Below are 19,893 nucleotides of genomic sequence, written 5' to 3' on the forward strand. Positions count from 1 at the left end.
GAAAATATGTGATAATCTAACTCGTTCCTTTCTAATTATTGACTAAAACTAAACTTTCAACATAAGTCTCTGCATAGTAGCGGGAAAGGGAATTTTGTGCCAATCGGATTCCAAATCTGTTAACTTGCTTGGTTTGAAGATTATAGAAAGCCAAATCATATCCTTCACAATTTTTTCCATGATACTCTAAAAGGAGTTCATTATTTCTTCTAAACCCTAATGGAGTAGGAATCATTCCAGAAAGAAAAAATGTGTTCAACTTTCCGAAAGACTGTTGTCGTCGAACCCATATGTAAATACTACACGTTTATTGAGCAAGCAAATTGATCCCTTCACTACTGCAAAAAATTGTTTGTCCAACGAAAAACAATTCATCACACAAAGTACATCACTAAAAACTTATGGCAAAAATTCTTCGTCGAGCAGAATTACTCGGTCAAAGTTTGAGACGCAAAGATTTGTGAGACAAATATTTACAGTTCGCCACACAAGAAGGTATACACACGAAACATAGGTCACAAACGCTACAAAAGAATTCGTCACGTGACCATTTTCGCGATTCACTGCGCAACCTTTGAGGTGACAAAATGTTTTCGTGGCTTGAAACTACGGGTGACGACAGAGTTTCGTCTCAAAGAAATTTACATGACGAAACATGTCATCGGGTAAACCTCTGCGCGATGAAACATTTTGTCGCGTATTTGATTTTCAACCTTTCTTATATTTTACATTTCGTCACACTGAAGTTTAAGTGATAAAGTAAGTCGTAGTGTTATATTTGGGCAATGAAACATGTCGTAGCTTTAATTTTTGGACGATGAAAGTATTATGTCACGCAAAATTGTTCTAGTTATTATTTATTATTATTTATTAATTTTATTTAATTAAGTATTTTTTAAATGAATTGGATATTTTAATTAATTTTTTAAATTTAGTAGTTAAAATACATAAAAATATGATAAATAATGTAGAAAAGCTATTTATATTATATAGAGAAATGTACTTACATACCAAAAAATATTATAATATCCTTAATACAAAGTAGCTATTATGAAGGTTGCAGCTGGGAATGTGTTGTGTGGGTCGTATGGAACACGGTGGCTGAGAATCAGTTGATGGCATCGTAAACGTAATGCCGGACAACTGAAGGGAGTGTAAGATTTGGCTCATCTAGTCGCCCTAGGCCGCAAGCTGCCGCTCGAGCACCTGAACTTTCGTCGTCAACGTCGCGACCTGTCCTGAGCAGGCTCTAGATGATGAGGCACTAGCATCACGTACTCGCGCATTCCCCAATAATAAGAAAATACATATTAATGTTTTTAACTTATAAATGAAAGAAAAGCAACATTTAAAGAAAACTTGTACATTGCTGCTCAGTTGTCTCGCACCCAGGTCGAACATAAACTTCCTTGAACACATTGATGTCCGGAAACTTAGAACCCTAAACAATGTAGACGAAATTATAGAATAATCATAATAGAATTCACTAAATATTAAAATTTAAAAATAATATACTTTCACCTCTCGTCGCTTCTCCAATTTGTAAGAGAAGGGTTTGAACTCGTGTGGTGGAGAAGTTTCTTTTTCAACCTATTGATCTTTTTGGCCTCAGATCTCTTCTATTAAACACAATTAGTTATGGAAACTGTTATTAGTACTCCAAAAATATCATTCTACACTCCTCACAAGGTATTTTTATTTCTAATTATAAAATGTTTGAATTGTCAAATGAGATTTTTGGAGTACTAATAACAATTCCCTTATTTATTAGTGTATTAGATAAACTATTGTATCCCTCTCCGTAACAGTTTTGTTTGCATCTTGGGTGTGTTCGAGTTTGCTTATTGTATTGGTGACCATTAACAGTAATCACTGTTTGCATGGTCAACCTTAACACGAAATAAACAAATGTCCCCTTAACACGAAAAAAAAATCCTTTCGCACACGTAAGAGCGCGTGCAGAAAATCTAATGGTAGATAACGGAAAAGACGTATCCAATGTCACTAAGATTTCGAATAGTTGTTCCAAATGTAAGTTGATTATGTTTCGTCCCTGCGCTAGAGAGAGCAGAAGTCACATTGTTATGCCTCTTCCCGCATTAAAAAATGGCCTCCTTTGTGACAAATAGAAGCAGAGGTCAAATGCGTGGTGATTTATTGAGAACCTGTCAAAGAATACAACTCAACGTAGCAGTTTTCAGTTTACACAGTAGAAATACACAAAAGAAGCACCGTGGGCCGCCATGGCCAAAGAAACTAAGAGTGCCACCACCAGTTGCATTGTTAAGAACAAAAAAGAAAACTACATAATACAAAAACAAAGCTTTCTGGAGAAGAAACGTTGCTATCTATCTAATAAAATTTCTCGAAGAATTAGCTTAGACGTCGTTTTGGCCTCTTACCAGTGGCTCCACCATTCTCCTGCAATAATTCTAAGTGTTACAAAATCTTTCCACTTTGCAAAAAAAAAAATAAATAAATAAATAATCCACTGCGGAATCAATAGAAAGAAAAAAAAAACATCACCAAAAACTGACAAGAATGATAGAACATAATATCAAAACTATGCAATCTTTCATCCCTATGGTTTCTGAAAGGCAGAAGAACTACAAGTCTAGAGCAGGAGAGAGATTCAGGAGCTTCTGCCGCACCCAAATTTTGGTCATCACATCCAGGACTCTTTAATTTTATGAACTCCTATTTTATGTTTATTAATTCTTTCAATTTTTAACTAGTTATCGTAGTTATGTTTTAAAAATAAACATAATCCTTTCCTTTGATTCTGAAATTTCTTTCCTACACAACTGTTCTGTTTGGTTTTCAGCTCTGAAAGATGAACTTCATCAATGACATTGTCCTTAACATTCCTAGGTTATTACAAATCTTGTTTTCTCTTTCATTTCATTGGATTTTGAACATCTTTTCTCCACAGCTGTTCTGTTTTCACCTGTGAAAGATGAACTTTAGTGACATTGAAATCAAAATTCCTAGGTTTCTTTTTACTATCACAAAACCAGTAAACTCGAAAAATTTTCTTGTGTACTGTAAGATCCAATTACATGATTTATTGAGTACAGAATTTTTTAAATAGTCATGGAGTTCAATAAGAGATAACTAAAGACATAAATTACCAACAATACCCTGCAAAAAATATATATTGTAAACACAAACTGGAAATTTTCATCATAAAGAAAAAATAAATGGCATTTACAACGATTAAAAACAGAGAAAAAAACACTTACTATATATGACCAAGTAATTCCATGGTGCCACGATAATCCGGTGCTGGAGCCAAAAACTCTATGCTATATTTGCATCGAACCTGATTCTACCAGAAGAAAAATCAGAAAAATATGTAAACCAAGTTATTAGTCTTCTCTACCTAAGTTTTTGCGCCATCCTGCTGTCTGCTCAAAGCAGTTGTAGCAGTCACGGAGCCTGGACTCCCTGGTGAAGAGAAAAATGCCCCAAGAGCCTCTAGAAAGAACCTCTTATTAGGGACAATACCATCATTTTCCATGGACTTCAGCAGTTTCTCGAGAAGCTCCTTCATGTTGCCCTTAGTGTAATACTTGTATAGAAGTTTATATGTTGATACATTTGGACGTACCCCAATACTATTTGCACTGACAAAAAGCTTATCAGCTTCCATGGGCAAACCATTCATGCAGTAAACATCAAGCATCGCATTCAGCGTTGAAACCTTTAGCTCCCTTCCAGAATCAGCCAACCTTTCAAATACATCCCTAGCTTTTGAAACACAATCGCAGAACCCATACATCATGATAAGACTCTCATATGTTATGAAGCTTGGCGTATATTTCATGTCAGTCATCTTCTTGAATACATGTTCCGCTTTCTCCATAAGCCTTGCCTTCCCATAATTTATGATCATTGAATTAAACGTTGGAAGTGTTGGTTTCTCCTTGGAACGAAGTAAGCTCTTAAATACCTGTTCCATCTTATCGAATTGTTGCTTCTTCCCATATGAATCAATCAGCAAATTAAAGGTGATGATGTCAGGCTTACACTGATTACTTTTCATCCGAGAAAGCACGGATTCCATTTCTCTTATATTCCCATTCTTCCCATATGCATCCATTACACCATTATACGTATAAATATCAGGGGAAGCAACGCTCTCATCAAGATCCTTAAATAAAGCATTGACTTTCTCTACATTTCGAGATTGTGCAAAAGCTCTCAAAAGAATGTTGTACGTCACAATGCTGGGTTGGCATCGTTCCATTCCCTTCATCTTGTTGAAGTATCCAAGAGCTTTGTCCAAAGCCTTTGCTTTGTCCTTGGAGTTTAAGTGGGCTGAGATAAGTGCATTGTAGACAGAAGTATCAGGCCGGCACCCACTATTACGCATCTCAGAGAAAAGCCACATTGCCATCCGAGTTTGGCCTTTCTTTCCCATAACCGAGATCAATTTTGAATACACACCGTTATCAGCAACGTACCACCGCTGTCTTTGCATCCATCTGAACACCTGAGTGTGGGTTGTATAAGTGAAGGTATCTTCCATCCTATCATAATTTCTGCTATAAAATGCTCACAGAGTAACTGACATGTCTAACACAAAATTAGCAGTCGTTCACTATCAAAAGCACCAAGACCTAAAAACCCATAAAATTTATGCCGTTTCCATTATTTAAAATGTGAGAACATGTAATCAAATCCACATAGATTAGAGAGCTGATTTTCAGACGCCGTTTTTAGCCTCTCGCATGCCCCTCTTTATTTCTGGTTATCGGATTGAATAAATCAAACGTAAACAATAAAAAGGATTAAGCAGGGGTGCGTAGGAGGAGAAAAAGGGTGTGTGTTTATCATTTCCATATCGATTAATCAAGTTTTTGTTTATAAATGGCGTCCACAGACCGAAACACAATAAACAATTCAACAATTTCAAATGCCCAGAAGCTAAAATTGCAGAAAAGATTGAAAATTGAGCTGACCTCCAAGCACTGAAGCCACTTATCAGTCTTCCCAAGCTCTTCAAAGAGCATAAAGCAATGCTCCGTCCTCACAATCTTAACGTACTTATTTAGCGTCTTCAACAACGGCTCTTTGTCACTGAAGCTCCTCATGAGCGTCCGAACCACCTCCCGGACTTCCGGGTCCTCGGTCTTTGGTCCCGGATTTCTTTTGGGTCGGGTCGAAACGCAGGAAATTCGGGTCCTAGGTCGCTTACGGATAAGCGGATGCAGAAGCCATGGCTGGGTGAAGCTGTAATTTTGGGAGGAATGAAAGGTAAATTGAAATGTAGAGGGTTGGAGAGAGTTGGGTGAGATTGTTAGGGACATTTTGGTTTCTGCGAGTGGGGAAGGAGGGGGAGGAGGGGGAGGAGGGTTTTGAGTTGGGAGTCAAGGGGGATGTGGTGTGTCGCAGTTTCGCTGGGTTGCGCTTGCGGGGGTCAAATGAGAAATAATTTGGGAGAGAATGGGAGAAATAATCTGTCAGTGGTACAACTTAAAGGATAGCCATACCTAAATTTAAAGGATAGCCATACCTCCTAGAAAATTATACAAATACTCAAAATTAATTGTCTAACCATTTGAGGAATTAACACTATGTTTGGACGAAGAAAATTAAAATTATTAAGGAATTTTAAAATGACGGAATTTTATTTTTTAGAATTTGTGAATTTTTTTGTTTGGTTAGCATATAAAAAACAATGGAATTGAAACGGAATTTGTTATTTTTAAGTTCTCAATCATAGAAATTGGTAAAATGACACCTATTAACATGGAATTTAAACTTGGGAATTGGAGGTCTCATATTCCAAGTTTTTTTCCACGCGGAAATTCTAAATTTCTATGTTTATGAATCCAAACAAGAGAATTGGTGCATGTCAATTTACAAATTCTAACTTTTATCCAAATTCCAAGTTTATTTTCATCATCCAAACATAGTGTAAGGGCCTATTTAATTGAGGAATCAATGTCATAATGGTTACAACAGTTGCACCAATTAGTGGACTAACATAAAGTCATGCAACTCTCACTCTTGGACGTTCAAGAATTGCTCAGTTGATTAATCACAGGAACTCCATGCCAATACCTTGTCTTTGTCTCTATGAAAAATGAAATGTATACTCTTTATAGGGACGACCTGTAAAAATTCAAGTAGGTAGAACAATCGGTAGTCGGCGTGGGATAAATTCGAATTCCTGTGGATTTCTCCCCTGAGAATGGCAAATCTCCTTAGGAGGCCTTCTATGAATTCAGGCATGACCCAAGTGACGAATGGTTGTTACTGTCTGGTCGGAAGAATAGTACTGGTGCCTTATTAAAAACCTTTCTAAGTAAAACCCAGTGGAAGAAAAACTTAGCAAAGGAAAATAGAGTACATGGGCTAAACTGTTGCCATCTTCGAAATACCTCCCCCCTAAACTAGCACATGGTTGGGTGCTTCCTAAACAACTGCATGAACAAGACCCCTTATGCTAGGTCTGAAAGCCTTCATAACCCAATACCTCTAATGTGCTTCTGAAATGAGCTCTTAAGCAGGGATTTGATAAATAGGTCAGCATGGTTATCCTGGGAACCAATATGACAGGCCTCAATTTTCTTCTCTTGCAACTGTTCATACGAGAAGAAAAACTTGGGTGTTATGTGTATGGTGGCATCACCCTTAATAAAGCCTAACTTTAACTGGTTGATACATGTAGTGTAGCCCATATGTAGCAGAGGTTAACTTACACATACTTACACTATGCTCATAGCTCGTAACAAACTACACTCCGAGTAGCTTCATAAAAGGCTATGAGTTCAGCATGGTTAAACGAAGTAGCAACCAACGTTATTTTATAAACCTCCAGTTATAGCGGTGTTTCTAACGGTAAATACATAACTCGTATGGGAACATGCCTTTGTGTTGGTCTGATAAGTACCTAGCATTGGCAAACTCAACAAGCAGTGCATCGAATTTCTAGGATGCATAGGTATAAAACATGCCCCTTTCTGCACTGCCCTTAAGGTATTGAAAAATGTCTTTAGTGTCATTTAGTGGCGGTGTGTTGGCATGGAACTGTATCCTGCCAAAGATTCACATTAAATGAGACGTCTGGTCTAGTACACTAGCTAAGTATAACAAAGCTTTAATAACACTAAGAAAGGGGAATTCTGATCCCAAGATCTCTTTGTCATCTTCCTTAGAACGAAAAGGGTCCTTCTTAGGATCTAAAGATCAAACGACAATAAGATGATTGGATGACTTTGCTTCTAGGAAGTTAGATCAACGCAACACTTTCTGAGTGTAGTTCGATTAGTGGACTAAGATCCCACTTTCACGATACTCGAACTGTAGGCCTATACAATACTTAGCCTTACCTAGATCCTTCATCTCAGATTCCTTCTTCAGGTGCATAGTAGTTATTTGGATCTCTTCTGGAGTTCCACTGAGGTTCATGTTATTGACATATACTGCAATTACCGCAAAGCCAAAATTGGTGAGCTTAATTAACACGCATAGGTGCAATTCGTTGCTCATATATCTCATTCTGATCAAGTACTCGCAATTCGTTTCAAACTATATAGCAAATGCTTCAACCTAATTAAAAACATGTATTGTCGTAGGGAACTCATTGATTCGTGTATTACCAATCCTGATGGAACTTTCATACAAAATATCTGTATCTGGATCTCTATAAGGATACACATTGACCATGTCCATAAATTGGATACTTAGTTTTTTGAAACTACTAAACTGATCCTCATTATTCTCATTATGCTTCCTTCAAATACTCATTTAAAGCCTATGGTTTTTTGTTCTTTTTTTTTATTTAACATAAAAAGAATGAAACCTTTTATTTTTTATTTTATCATTAGATATAACTAAATATAAGTCAATTACTTGTCTACAAATATCCAATTTTTTACGCCTAATACCCCATAGATAGTTTGAACTACATATGAACAATAATCAATTTTAGCTCCAATGGTTTATAGAACTCTACCTTTTCAAGTCCATTCAACACGTGCAATTTCAACGTTTGAGGGTGTTGAAACGACCGGTCCGAACACCCAAATGTTCGCTAAGAAATCAAGTTTGACTTGGATTGTCTCTTCTTGTTTTGGCTAGTCAAATCGACAATGTGCTTCAACAACCGATCGTGGTTCAATTTCATCGCCCTTTATTGTTCCGACGGCCACAACAAAAGAAAACACATCATCAATGATGATCTTGTTTCATTTCCACATGTCTTCCAGACAAGTGTAGTTGACAGAGATCCTAGAATCCTTAAGATAGGAATTCTCAGGCCCTTTGTCCAGGACACTCCCATAATCCAGAACAATGTCAAGTTGTGGAACAGACAAGGTAGCGACAGAATGACCAATATCGGATGACTGATGCTACTATCTCTTCATATGTTGTTACTTTCATTTTTTAAGAATTTTTTTGAACCAATGGGTTTGCCTCGCTTCAGGGAAGGGACCCTAGCTGCCAATATCATTCTTCATTCTTCAGAAACTACATATTATATGGGAACACGACGCCCAACTAAGAAAACTTTAGGAACATCATCCATATAGGGACATTTACAATAGGAATGTGTGATCTTGTGACTATCACTAGATCAATAAGGGCATCTGGTAGATTTTAAGCAACGCTCTAAAGATCTAGGATTCCATGCACTTTGACTTTGCATTTTACGATTCATGATCAAGATGAGTCAAAGTGGTGGCAAGCCACATCAAATCTTAGCATTCTTCATGAACACAAGTGTGACCTTCTCCCTCTAGTGATAGGAAGGTTGCATAGCCCTAAGTATAAATCAGAAACTTAGACCACATTGCCAAGGTTCAGGCTATTGTTTGGATACATTTGATAAACGATTCTGCCAAACCATTTTAAGTGTATATGCAACTAGATGTTCAATTTCAATATCGAAACTCATGCAATAATCAGAGCCGACCCTGAGGGTGTGCAAAAGGTGACACCGCACAGGGCCCCCAATTTGGAAGGGCCCCCAAAGTTTCTTTTCATGTAAACAAATACCTATTATATACTTAAATATGCAAAATAATAATAACACCACACTAGCACTAGTGGTGTAGGCCTTCAATCTTCTTGTACATGGCCTAGGTTCGAGTCCTTGTAGAACTATTTTGCTATTTTTAAGTTTTGCAAATTTATTAACTTAAAAAGTTGATAAGTTTTACACAAAAAACCATGCAACATATTTCGAACTGAAGACCTTTCAAGACAGGAAACACTCTTGTCCACTCAAAGTGGTGCTCTAATTTGTAATATTTAAATTTTATAGATACTAATTGAAAAAAAAATAACAAAGAAAATACAATATTAAAAAATGAAGGGCCTCCATCTAAATCTTGCACAAAGCCCCTTAATTCTCAGGGCCGACCCTAGCAATAATCATCAAACATTTTCGAAGCAAACTCTACAGCATTATCCAATCTTATATATTTTATTGGATAATCTGGGTGATACGCTCTCAACTTAATGATCCGGTTAAGGAGTCTTGCAAATAAAGCATTCCTTGTGGACAATAGGGCAATGTGTGATAATCAAGTTGATGCATCAACCAAAACCATAAAGTAGCTAAATGATCTGCATGGTGATTGGATTGGTCCGCTAATATCTCATTAGATCATTTCCAAGAAAGTGTTGTGCTCTTTAAAGTTGTTTGCATGCGAAGGCTTATGGCTGTCTTTACCTAGCGAGCAAGCTTCACATGGTGTGATCAACTGGATCATGTATGTCATTTTTCAAGTGGTTGACCATGTGATGCACGAAGTATGCGACACATCATATCCCTCTAGGGTATTCAAGATGATCTTCCATAGTTTCACAATGTAATTTGTTAGCTCGAATGTCCTTAAAAATCAATAACATTCGACTAGAAAAGGTGAATACAAGGCCTTGTTAACGGTAAGCAAAGTACCATAAGGCAACACGAGTTGGGCTTTTCCATGCCCCTGTATCAATAGTGTTGAGCCATCAACTGTTGTCATTGAAGATTCAGTAAGTGTGAAGTTGAAAGTAAACGTGATTACGTAAAACAATGTCTGTGGTAACACTATCGACCAAACAATCAACTTCATGGAACATGTCTATAAAAATATAAGTTAAGTCATACAACAGGTTTTCCAAGGTAAACTCATTGACAAAAATATTAGCGAACAAAAATTCCAAAAGAAAGAAAACAATAACCATAAGGGGCTTAATAAACCAATGGTTTGCCCAAAATGGCCCAATAATCTGTAAATAAAATAGAAACTACCTGAAAACCATTAAGAAATATTCTAAGTTGGCGACAAGTCAATCACATCCACTAGTATCCGTCTTGCTCCATAAGATATGAAAAGACTAAAGTTGTGTCACTCTGGACAACTTCAATTTCCATGTTGTCATGCTTGACGAGATGGCTTCACTCTGACAACAGTTGTGATAACAATGATCTAAAAACCACAAGGCACTAGTCGGACCGTAGACAGGGGTCTAGCATCTAGGCCCCCTAGCTTGAGCTTAGGCAGATTTAAGTAAATTTATTGTGTACTATATAAATAAGGGCCTATTTACACTTAAAAAAACAACTATACCTATACTAAGAATGACATAAAGATAAAATGCAAAATAGCAGTAGATAAATACATAAATGACTATAACCATAATGAATGTTATTGGTCTGGATGATACATCATACATGCATCCAACAAGTTTACAATTTTAAAACACATAAAGTGAAAGAATAAGGATATATCATAATATAAGATACTTGCAAAGCTGGAAAGCCAGGCCTCAATCTTTTCTTCTCCATATCCCTCCAAGGCTCTCTTTGTGTCGAACTCAAACTCAACTTCCTCATCATCTTCTTTTTCTCCCATGTCCTTATCCGATACAAAATATTCTTCAGGAAGTTCTCTCACTTCAAAATTTCTAGCACTATTTACCTTCATTGCCTCTCCATCAATTTCGGAACCAAACTCAACTTCTTTATCACCACCCTCCACAATTCATCCTTGCGTTATAATAACTTCACTAGCAAGTAGTATATCCACTTTTTTCTCTTTCTACGTGTTACATCCCGGCCCCGCCTCCGCTGTAGTACGATATTGTCCACTTTGGGTCCCGACCACGCCCTCACGATTTTGTTTATGGGAACTCACACGAGAACTTCCCAGTAGGTCACCCATCCTAGGATTGCTCTCGCACGATCTCGCTTAACTTCGGAGTTCTATGAAATCCTAAGTCAGTGAGCTCCCAAAAAACCTCGTGTTAGAAAGAGGTGGGCATATTCATATAAGGCATAAAGGATCCAACTCCCCTGGGCGATGTGGGATCTAACATATCACCTAGGGGAGTGGATAATGTAAGCCTTATATGTATATTCCCATCTTTACCTAGCACGAGGCCTTTTGGGAGCTCACTGGCTTCGGGTTCCATCGGAACTCCGAAGTTAAATGAGTTCGCGCGAGAGCCATCCCATAATGGGTGACCCGCTGGGAAGTTCTCGTGTGAGTTTCCAGAAACAAAATTGTAAGGGCGTGGTCGGGCCCAAAACGGACAATATTGTGCTACGGCGAAGTCGAGCCTGGGATGTGGTAGAGGCCTAGGGGTGGGTTGTGACACTATGTGCTCTTCTTATCCATGATTCTCGCATTTGATTGTCCACATGCTGAATTATTTAATCTTGTTGTATTTAGGCTATTACTTTTCTTCGTATGTATTTGTTGGAGTTTTTAGTAGAAATCTCATTACCCCACATTGCTCAACATCAAAAGTTTCTCACATTTTATAATACTTAGTCCTTTTTACAATGTGATTGAAAAGGGTTGGGCATTTAAAATAAATAAATAAATAAATAAATAAATAAAACCGACTGAACCACCCAAACCGTACTGACAGCTTGGTTTGATTTGGTTTTTTTTTCGGTGGCTAAACCGAATTGCATAGACTTTAATCGGTTTTGCAAGCGGTTTCCAAAATTCTTAGGGTGCAGTTAACCAAACCAATCCACATATATTTATTTTATTTTTTAATCATAATTAATATGTGTAGTAATATAAATAATTAGCTATTTATGAGTTACTGTGTATCACCACATGAAAACAAAACCTAATTAGTTTAAGAAACCATTTTCGTTTCATTAAAAAATCAAACGTCAACAAGGAAAGGCAACCTTTCTGTGCCTAAAAAGTAGAGAGGAATGAAATTATGAAAGACATTTTGATGCCTTTTGTGATTATTAATTGCAGAGGAGAGATTCGATCCAAAAAAATGCAAAGGAGAAAGACGAGAGCCACACCTTCGGGAGAGGGCATTTGGCTCTCCTATTTGGAAGAGAGCAGTCGGCTCTCTCATTTTGGGAGATAGAAGCATACACAGTATGCAAGAAAAACAAGGGGCACTATTTGGAGAAGGTAGCATCTGCTCTTTGGTGCTCTCTTTGGGCTGCATTATTTGTGTTGTCCTTTGAGCAACCACTCATATTGATGCTATGTTCTGTAGGTTTTGGGAAAGGTATTTGTTATGTATGTTTGTTTTCACACAAATCGAAAACCAATTCAAACCAACCCGCCACTTTCAATTAGACCCAACTTAGTCTGTTTCAGTTTGTAATTTTGGCCTAACCGACTATGTCAATTGGTTTCATTTTTGGTCCAAAATCAACCCAACTAACCCACGCCCACCCCTGGAAAAGGTGGACTATAGAAAGCAAACATAGTGTTTATACTTTGAGTTTAGGCTTTAAAGTGTGATAATTATATATATATGATTAAAATATATTTAATTGTCAAAAGAAGAGCCTTGGGCTCTTAAATCTAGGTTTATTATTAAATTCAACAACTAAATTATAATCTTGAATTTAATTTTTATTATTTTGTTATTCCAATAAACTCATTACTTTGTTATGAGCCCAAGTGAACATTAAAAATTAAAAATAAATTCGAATTTGATACCAAATTAGGTTGCTCATTATGTAGTTTAGCCGAACTCTTCATTCTCTTAATGTAAAAATATCGATGTACTAAAAAATTAAAAAAAATAAATAAATAAACCTAAACCTTTCTCTCTCCACCTTTCACTCCACAACACCACCTCCTCCATCATTCCTCTCCTAACCCCCACCCTCCTCTTTCTCCTCCTTATCATACACACCAACCGAAACCCAAACCCACCATGTCCTCACCCATCGAACTCAAATTCCGCAAGTTCCCTCCGCTCCCAACGCCCAATAATCAAGTGTACATATTAGTCCATAACAATACAACACACCAAATTACTAATAATCGAAACACCGAAAAATGCCAAATTTCTATCTTTTTATCTCATTAATATGCTAGGCAAAAAAAATTACACTATATTTGGATGAAGAAATTTAAGATTACTAAGAAATTTTAAAATGACGGAAATCAGAATGATGTGATTTTATTTTTTAGAATTTGTGAATTTTCTTGTTTAGTTAACCTAAAATGACATTTGACTTGAATACGAAAATTGTTATTTTTAAACTCTCAATCACAGAAATTCAGAAATGACATCTATTTACATGAAATTTAAACTTGGAAATTGAAAGTCCCAAATTCCAAGTTTTTTTCTATTCGAAAATTCTAAATTTCTATGTTTATGAATTCAAACAAAGAAATTGATGCATGTCAATTTATAAATCCTAACTTTTATCTAAATTTCAAATTTATTGTCCTTATCCAAATCTAGTGTTAAGTGAGATTAGTTCTTCTTCTCTCTTTAACACATAAAAAAATAATAATAATTGCACCCAGAAGCCCTCCATTTTGACCACATTTTTATAAATTTAATGCAAATAAAATATAAATTTATTTAAGAAAGGAACAAGGACTGCGGTGGCTGCAATGGCCCACTTTGAAAAGCCTTTAATGCTGGCGGCGTTTTTAATCGGACATATTCTCTTAATAACTGCTATTATTTTCAAAAGTTTGCTGAATAAATTTGTGGAAAAGGCCCCAAGAGCAAGAGTGATCACCAAGGAAAAAAAACAGGAAAGAGAGAACAACTGAACTCGAACGAACCAAGAAAGTCCTACTTGCGCACCACGACATACAACAGAACTCGAATGGACGAAGAAAGTCATACTTGCGCACCACAATCTGCTTGTGTGATGGATGCATGTGTGATGTGTCCGTTTTCCTACTTGTGCACCGATAACTGCATACATGATGTGTCCAGTTTATGCAACGTCAAACCGATCGAGTTGGAGTAATGTTGGAGATATCCATTCGTGGACTAATTTGAAATTTGTATGTGTAAAAATACATTATTTGTAAAGGTGGATGTATAAATTATTTCATAAGTGGAATGCAATTATTATTCAAAGGTAAATTAGAAACATTTATTTTATTTCTTTTTCAAAATTTTGTTTATATACCTTGTGTTTCTATGTTGTTGGATGGGTAGACGCACAAGAGAGGAAAAAAAATTTAAATGATGATATCCGATGTAAAGTAAAAGTAGCTGCAATTGAAGATGAGGTGAAAGAAAATCAGTTAATATGGTTTGGACAATTGAACCGAAGAGCTACAAATACTTCGGTTAGAAGATGCGACTATGAAACTAAGGTTCAGGGCAAACTGTGGGTAGAGGGAGACCTATGAAGATTCTCAGGGATGTGATTCATACCCTTTTTAGCTTTTTGCACACCATGTTCTATTTATGACCCTCAAATAAATCAAATGAAAAAATAGAACAAAATTAAACAGAAACGTGTAAGAAGCTAAAAAGAATGTTTAGGACTCCTACTAGTTGAATTTCCGACTATAGCATTCATGTCCAAAACTCATACAGTAATATTCAAGTCTATCTGTTGAACCTTCCACTCTTCCAAATCTATTTAAGCCAAGTATCAACATCCACTAAACACAATGAAACAAGGACCTTCTTTTCTTCTCTCTAAAGTAAAACAGAGTCCAGAGAGCTCTTATCTTAAACACTTAGGTAGCAAACACAATGGTGGTTTGGATTTGGGCAACAATTGTGTTGCTTACAGTTGTTCACATCCTGCGAGCATGGATATGGAAAAGCAATTACAAGAAGATGTTACCTCCTGGTCCAAGAGGGTTTCCTATTTTCGGTAGCCTCTACTCGTTGGGGCAGTTCCCAAACAAAGATCTTCATCGGCTAGCCCAAAAATACGGCGATATCATGTACCTGCGGTTAGGTCTTATGCCTACCATTGTTGTCTCATCCCCACAAGCGGCTAAGCTGTTCCTCAAAACACATGACCTTGTTTTTGCAAGTAGGCCACCTCATGAGGGTGCAAAACACATATCCTTTGGGCAAAGAAACGTGAGCTTTGCTGAGTATGGCTCATATTGGCGTGACATCCGAAAGATGTGCACACTTGAATTACTGAGCAACCACAAAATCAACTCTTTCAAGTCTATGAGGAAAGAAGAGGTTGCTCTCTTAATTCAGTCTATTAAAGAGTCTGCCAATAATCGACATGTTGCTATCGATCTCAGTGACATGGTCTCAACTCTTAGTGTTGACATGAGCTGCCGGATGGTGATTGGGAAGAAGTACAAGGATGAAGAGTTTGACGAGAGGGGTTTCAAGTCTGTGATTAGAGAGGGTATCCAATTAGCAGCAGCCCTTAACTTGAGAGATTATATTCCTTGGATTGCACAACTTGACCTCCAAGGTTTCACTAAGAGGATGAAGGTTGTTAACAAGGCATTTGATAAATTTTTTGAGAAGGTAATTGGTGAGCATCTTCAATCCAAGGATGAAGAAAGACCGAAGGACTTTGTTGATGCCATGGTGGCGTTCATGTTCTCTGAAGAATCTGACTACCGAATCGAACGCTCCGATATCAAAGCTATATTATTGGTAAGTATGCATAAAACCTATACCATAGCATATGGCGACCAAGTATTACATTGAACTAATCCTTCATTTTACCTTATTTGTATTCTTACTCTTGCTTGGCATCAAATTAAAACAGAATTGTATCTTGTCTGAAATTTAACATGTTATTGGTTTATTAAGGCTGTGAATTTGCCTACTGGTGTGTTGTTTAGATTGACAGTTTGATAGCATAACAGATGCCATTTAAATTTGTATTTATGGCCTGATTTTGTGACTTGTTTTTCGATTGTACTATTGGCAGGACATGCTTGCGGCCTCAATGGACACATCATCAACATCGATTGAGTGGGCATTCTCCGAACTCATGAGGAATCCACAGGTAATGAAAAAAGTCCAAAAAGAACTAGAAAATGTTGTAGGCCTCAAAAGAATGGTGGAGGAATCACACTTGGACAAATTAGAGTACTTGGACATGGTAGTAAAGGAAACATTGAGGCTACATCCAGTGGTACCATTGTTGGTTCCTCATGCAGCCAGGGAAGATTGCACCGTCCATGGCTACCATATACCCAAAAAGTCACGCATTATCATAAACGCTTGGGCAATCGGGAGAGACCCAAGTGCTTGGACGGATGCAGAGAAGTTCATACCAGAGAGATTTGCGGGTAATAACATTGATGTTAGAGGAAATCACTTCCAGCTTATCCCATTTGGCTCTGGTAGAAGACGTTGCCCTGGAATTCAGTTAGGCCTTACTGTGGTCCAGTTAGTGTTGGCACAACTTGTGCCATGTTTTGATTGAGAACTTCCAAATAACATGTTGCCAAATGAGTTGGATATGACTGAGGAGTTTGGTTTAACAATTCCGAGGGCTACCCATCTACTCCTTATTCCTTCCTACCGCCTTCAGAAATGACCATACATATTGTGTCTGTAATGTCTCATTTCCCACTTGTATGCTGTAATATTGTGGGGGCTATCTTTTCTACTGTTTTACATTTGTTTTGTTCATATGAGGAAAACCAGAAATGGAATAAATTGGTGTCAAATTAATTGTCAATAACAGATATGAAAGTCTCTCTCCAAATTGAGGGCTCTTTCTCCTTTGAAACTAGCTAGCTTATGTCCAAAGGGGCCCGCACGAGCCTGTTGTATATCGGATGTACTATATCCTCAAGTAGAAGGCCAGTTGCTGAGATGAACTCTAATTTGGAAAACACGTCCTAAAAGTCCTTTATGATAAATCTTGCAGCCCAAGTGGCCATGTCTATATAGTTAACACGCCCAGTAGCATCTTCTATCTTTTCTATAAGCAGTTATCTAATTACAACTTTTTTCTCAAAGGAGAGAACCAACCTTCATTAAAGCCTAACGGTACAAACAGCGACATGATCTTTTCTCTAAACCCTAGTAGTCAAAACTGACTAATCCTTACCCAAAAAAAAAAAAAAAAGGGTTGTGTTATCCACACATCCCTTTTTACTTCTCACACACCCCTTATTAATTTATGTCATTTGATTTTCTTTAATCCATCCGATCAGATGGTTGAAAATTAAAAGGGTATGTGGATAGCAGACCCTAAAAAATATCAATCATAACTACCAACCGCGCATTACCTAATATTTAGGCCATAACTACATAACCTCATAAAAATAAGGTCTGCTATGGAGCCAACCTAATTATACGGCAAGGCATGCGACACCGGCCCATTAACTTCAAAGCCAGCTCAAGCTAACTCACTAGAGCTTGGGATCACCTCCCATTATGCCTCAAGTGCCCAAGGGCTCTGAAAACCTAAGCACGTCTGCCACGTGAATGACCACACTCAGGAATGTCTTACCTCCTTAAGAGCAAGTCCACCGGAGGTGGAATAGCCCAGAACCCAGTCATAAAACCAGACTGGGACCCTATCAACCCACTCTAGCCCACGGGATTGCCTGGCATCCAGCCCAAGCTGGTCTCCAGGCTAGCCCAAAATTGACAGACCTTGGGACCAGCCTATATGACGTTAGGCTAACGTCATGATCTGAAATTGGTGACGACGAACTCCATCTTCGGCGAGGAAGACGGCTGGACGACACTGTTGAGGACGAGCTGGTCTTGGAAGCTGTTAAGGACGATGACATCAAATCAGCGATGCAGCTGAAGGTCAGGGTGTAGGTCGATAGGCGACGGGTTTGGAGCTGGCGAGCCCAGGCGCCGATGTCGACCAGTTTGGGGCGGGTCGGACCGCGGAGGGCTGTGGGCAGTGGAGAGGAAGCAGAGAGTGAAGATGAGGTGAGGATTTGATAGAGGGTGGAGATGAGGGGTGTGGGGTTGGCGTGCTCTGGTCTGAGGAGCATTTTTGGAGAGAGAGGGAAGGAAAAGGAGAGAGAGAGAGAGCTCACGATGAAGGTGGTGGTGGGTTGGAGTGCTTTGATGTACTGTCAAATTATTATTTTTTATTATTTTATAATAAAAATAATAATATTTTAATAAAATTGACTAGGCTATTTTTTGTTAGGGGTGGAGATGCTTTGGCCTATTACTGTTAACTGGGGTTTATTACTGTTCACTTAAGTGGATAAATGGGCTGAGTGCTGGCGCAAAGTCTTTAGGGGTAGACTTGCTCTAAAGGGGCATAATGTTTTGGTAGTGATGTTGTAGTCTGTCACACCCGCGGTCGGTAATAAAAACTAACCCAAATCAGGAACGTGAGTTAAAATGAATAATTAAAAGGGAATTGAAATGGTAGAAAATAAATTCCCTCTTATAAAATAACTCATGATTCTTAAACAAATCAAGAACTTTTTACAATTCTACAGTAAATAGATGAATACACATTATTCTCACATCCAATCCGACCTCATCCTACCTACCCTCTTGAATGTCTAGTTCGTAAGCCTGCATAACAATAGAGAGACGAGCTTCAATAACTCAGTAGGGACATAACCTTACCATAGTAAATTGACAATATTAACTTAAGTGTCATGGCATCATCCATAATCAAATATCCAATCATTACTGATAACAATGCATGAATGCAATGCAACCTCTTCGGCTACACCTGTTAATTTATATAATAAAACACGCATACCTGCACGTCCCATACCCTGCATTTTACCACTGCAATGGTGGTTCGAATATTCTATTATACCATTAACCCCATAAGATATCACAAGTTTATGAACCCCTTTTTTCTAGTCATCTTATCTCATTCATTGATATCTAGCCCAAATCACACACATCGACAATTTATTGTGCTGATACAAAATATTCTAATGTTCACACATGGCTCGCCTGGAACTGATTTCATAATGAATAGATTTGAACTACACAAAAGATCTTTTCCAACTACTCTCATTCTCAAAATTCCAATCTCATCACTAAAGTCCAACCACATCTTACAACATGAGTGATGCACAAATAAGGTCATTTCATCTTTCACATGTATCACAATATATTCTAAATGAATTGCATTCCAACAATAATTACATAACCAATAACAAGTAAACACTCAACTGAAGCAATTTGCCAATTAGTATCCAACCACATTAATCAACCAAACAATCGAGAATATTATAGCACTTCACGAAATTTAATAAATCAATTTCCGTAAAAGTTTGTTGTATTTTTCCTACCCAGATTCTAAAGTTAAACTAAAGATGCATGTCACTACCTTAATAGCAAAACTCCACATACTTGAACAAGCTCCTTCATCGCTCCTAAGTACCATGTATTTCTTCCGCTCTTATATTTTCTAAAATCTCTCACTATATATAAATATATAAAAAAACATAGACATAAATACACACACACATATTTTTGCTTGGCTTCCTGAATTGCACAGCCACCGCACTTCCCTTTGAAAAACAAGGAAATGCACCCTATGTATGGTGGAGAAAAGTCGGCTACTAAACTTACAAACAAAATATAAATAGAGTAAAATATAGATACAGGAAAAAGATTAACTTGACAACTATCCGGAATGGGATAAATAAAACAGGTGGTACACTTCTGGAATTGACGGATGGCTATGTAGTATTAGGATTGGCCATTCAAATTTCAAACTTATAAGTATCCAGCACGTGTAAA

At 37.5% G+C, this 19,893-nt stretch overlaps 1 protein-coding gene and 1 pseudogene across 1 annotated transcript; one reads left to right on the forward strand and one right to left on the reverse strand.

Moving 5' to 3' along the window:
- Positions 1-2,132: 2,132 nt before the first annotated feature.
- On the reverse strand, positions 2,133-5,475 carry LOC103427823 (pentatricopeptide repeat-containing protein At4g39620, chloroplastic). Its single transcript, XM_008365905.4, has 3 exons — positions 4,965-5,475; positions 3,243-4,495; positions 2,133-2,421 (listed from the first exon to the last, which is right to left on the reverse strand). Exons 1-2 carry the CDS (start codon positions 5,310-5,312, stop codon positions 3,383-3,385), a joined length of 1,461 nt encoding a protein of 486 aa, XP_008364127.3. The 5' UTR covers positions 5,313-5,475; the 3' UTR covers positions 2,133-2,421; positions 3,243-3,382.
- Positions 5,476-14,901: 9,426 nt separating this feature from the next.
- LOC103427938 (cytochrome P450 71AU50-like) lies at positions 14,902-16,735 on the forward strand (annotated as a pseudogene).
- The last annotated feature ends 3,158 nt before the right edge of the window (positions 16,736-19,893 follow it).

This window comes from Malus domestica, chromosome 03 (assembly GCF_042453785.1).
Source record: "Malus domestica chromosome 03, GDT2T_hap1".
NCBI lineage: Eukaryota > Viridiplantae > Streptophyta > Magnoliopsida > Rosales > Rosaceae > Malus > Malus domestica.

Excerpts from the sequence above, each read along its gene's own strand:
- LOC103427823 (XM_008365905.4), bottom strand. The coding sequence starts at position 5,312 with ATGTCCCTAACAATCTCACCCAACTCTCTCCAACCCTCTACATTTCAA. Across the intron at positions 4,496-4,964 it reads AGTGGCTTCAGTGCTTGGAG|GTGTTCAGATGGATGCAAAG; the intron begins GTCAGCTCAATT and ends ACCCACACTCAG.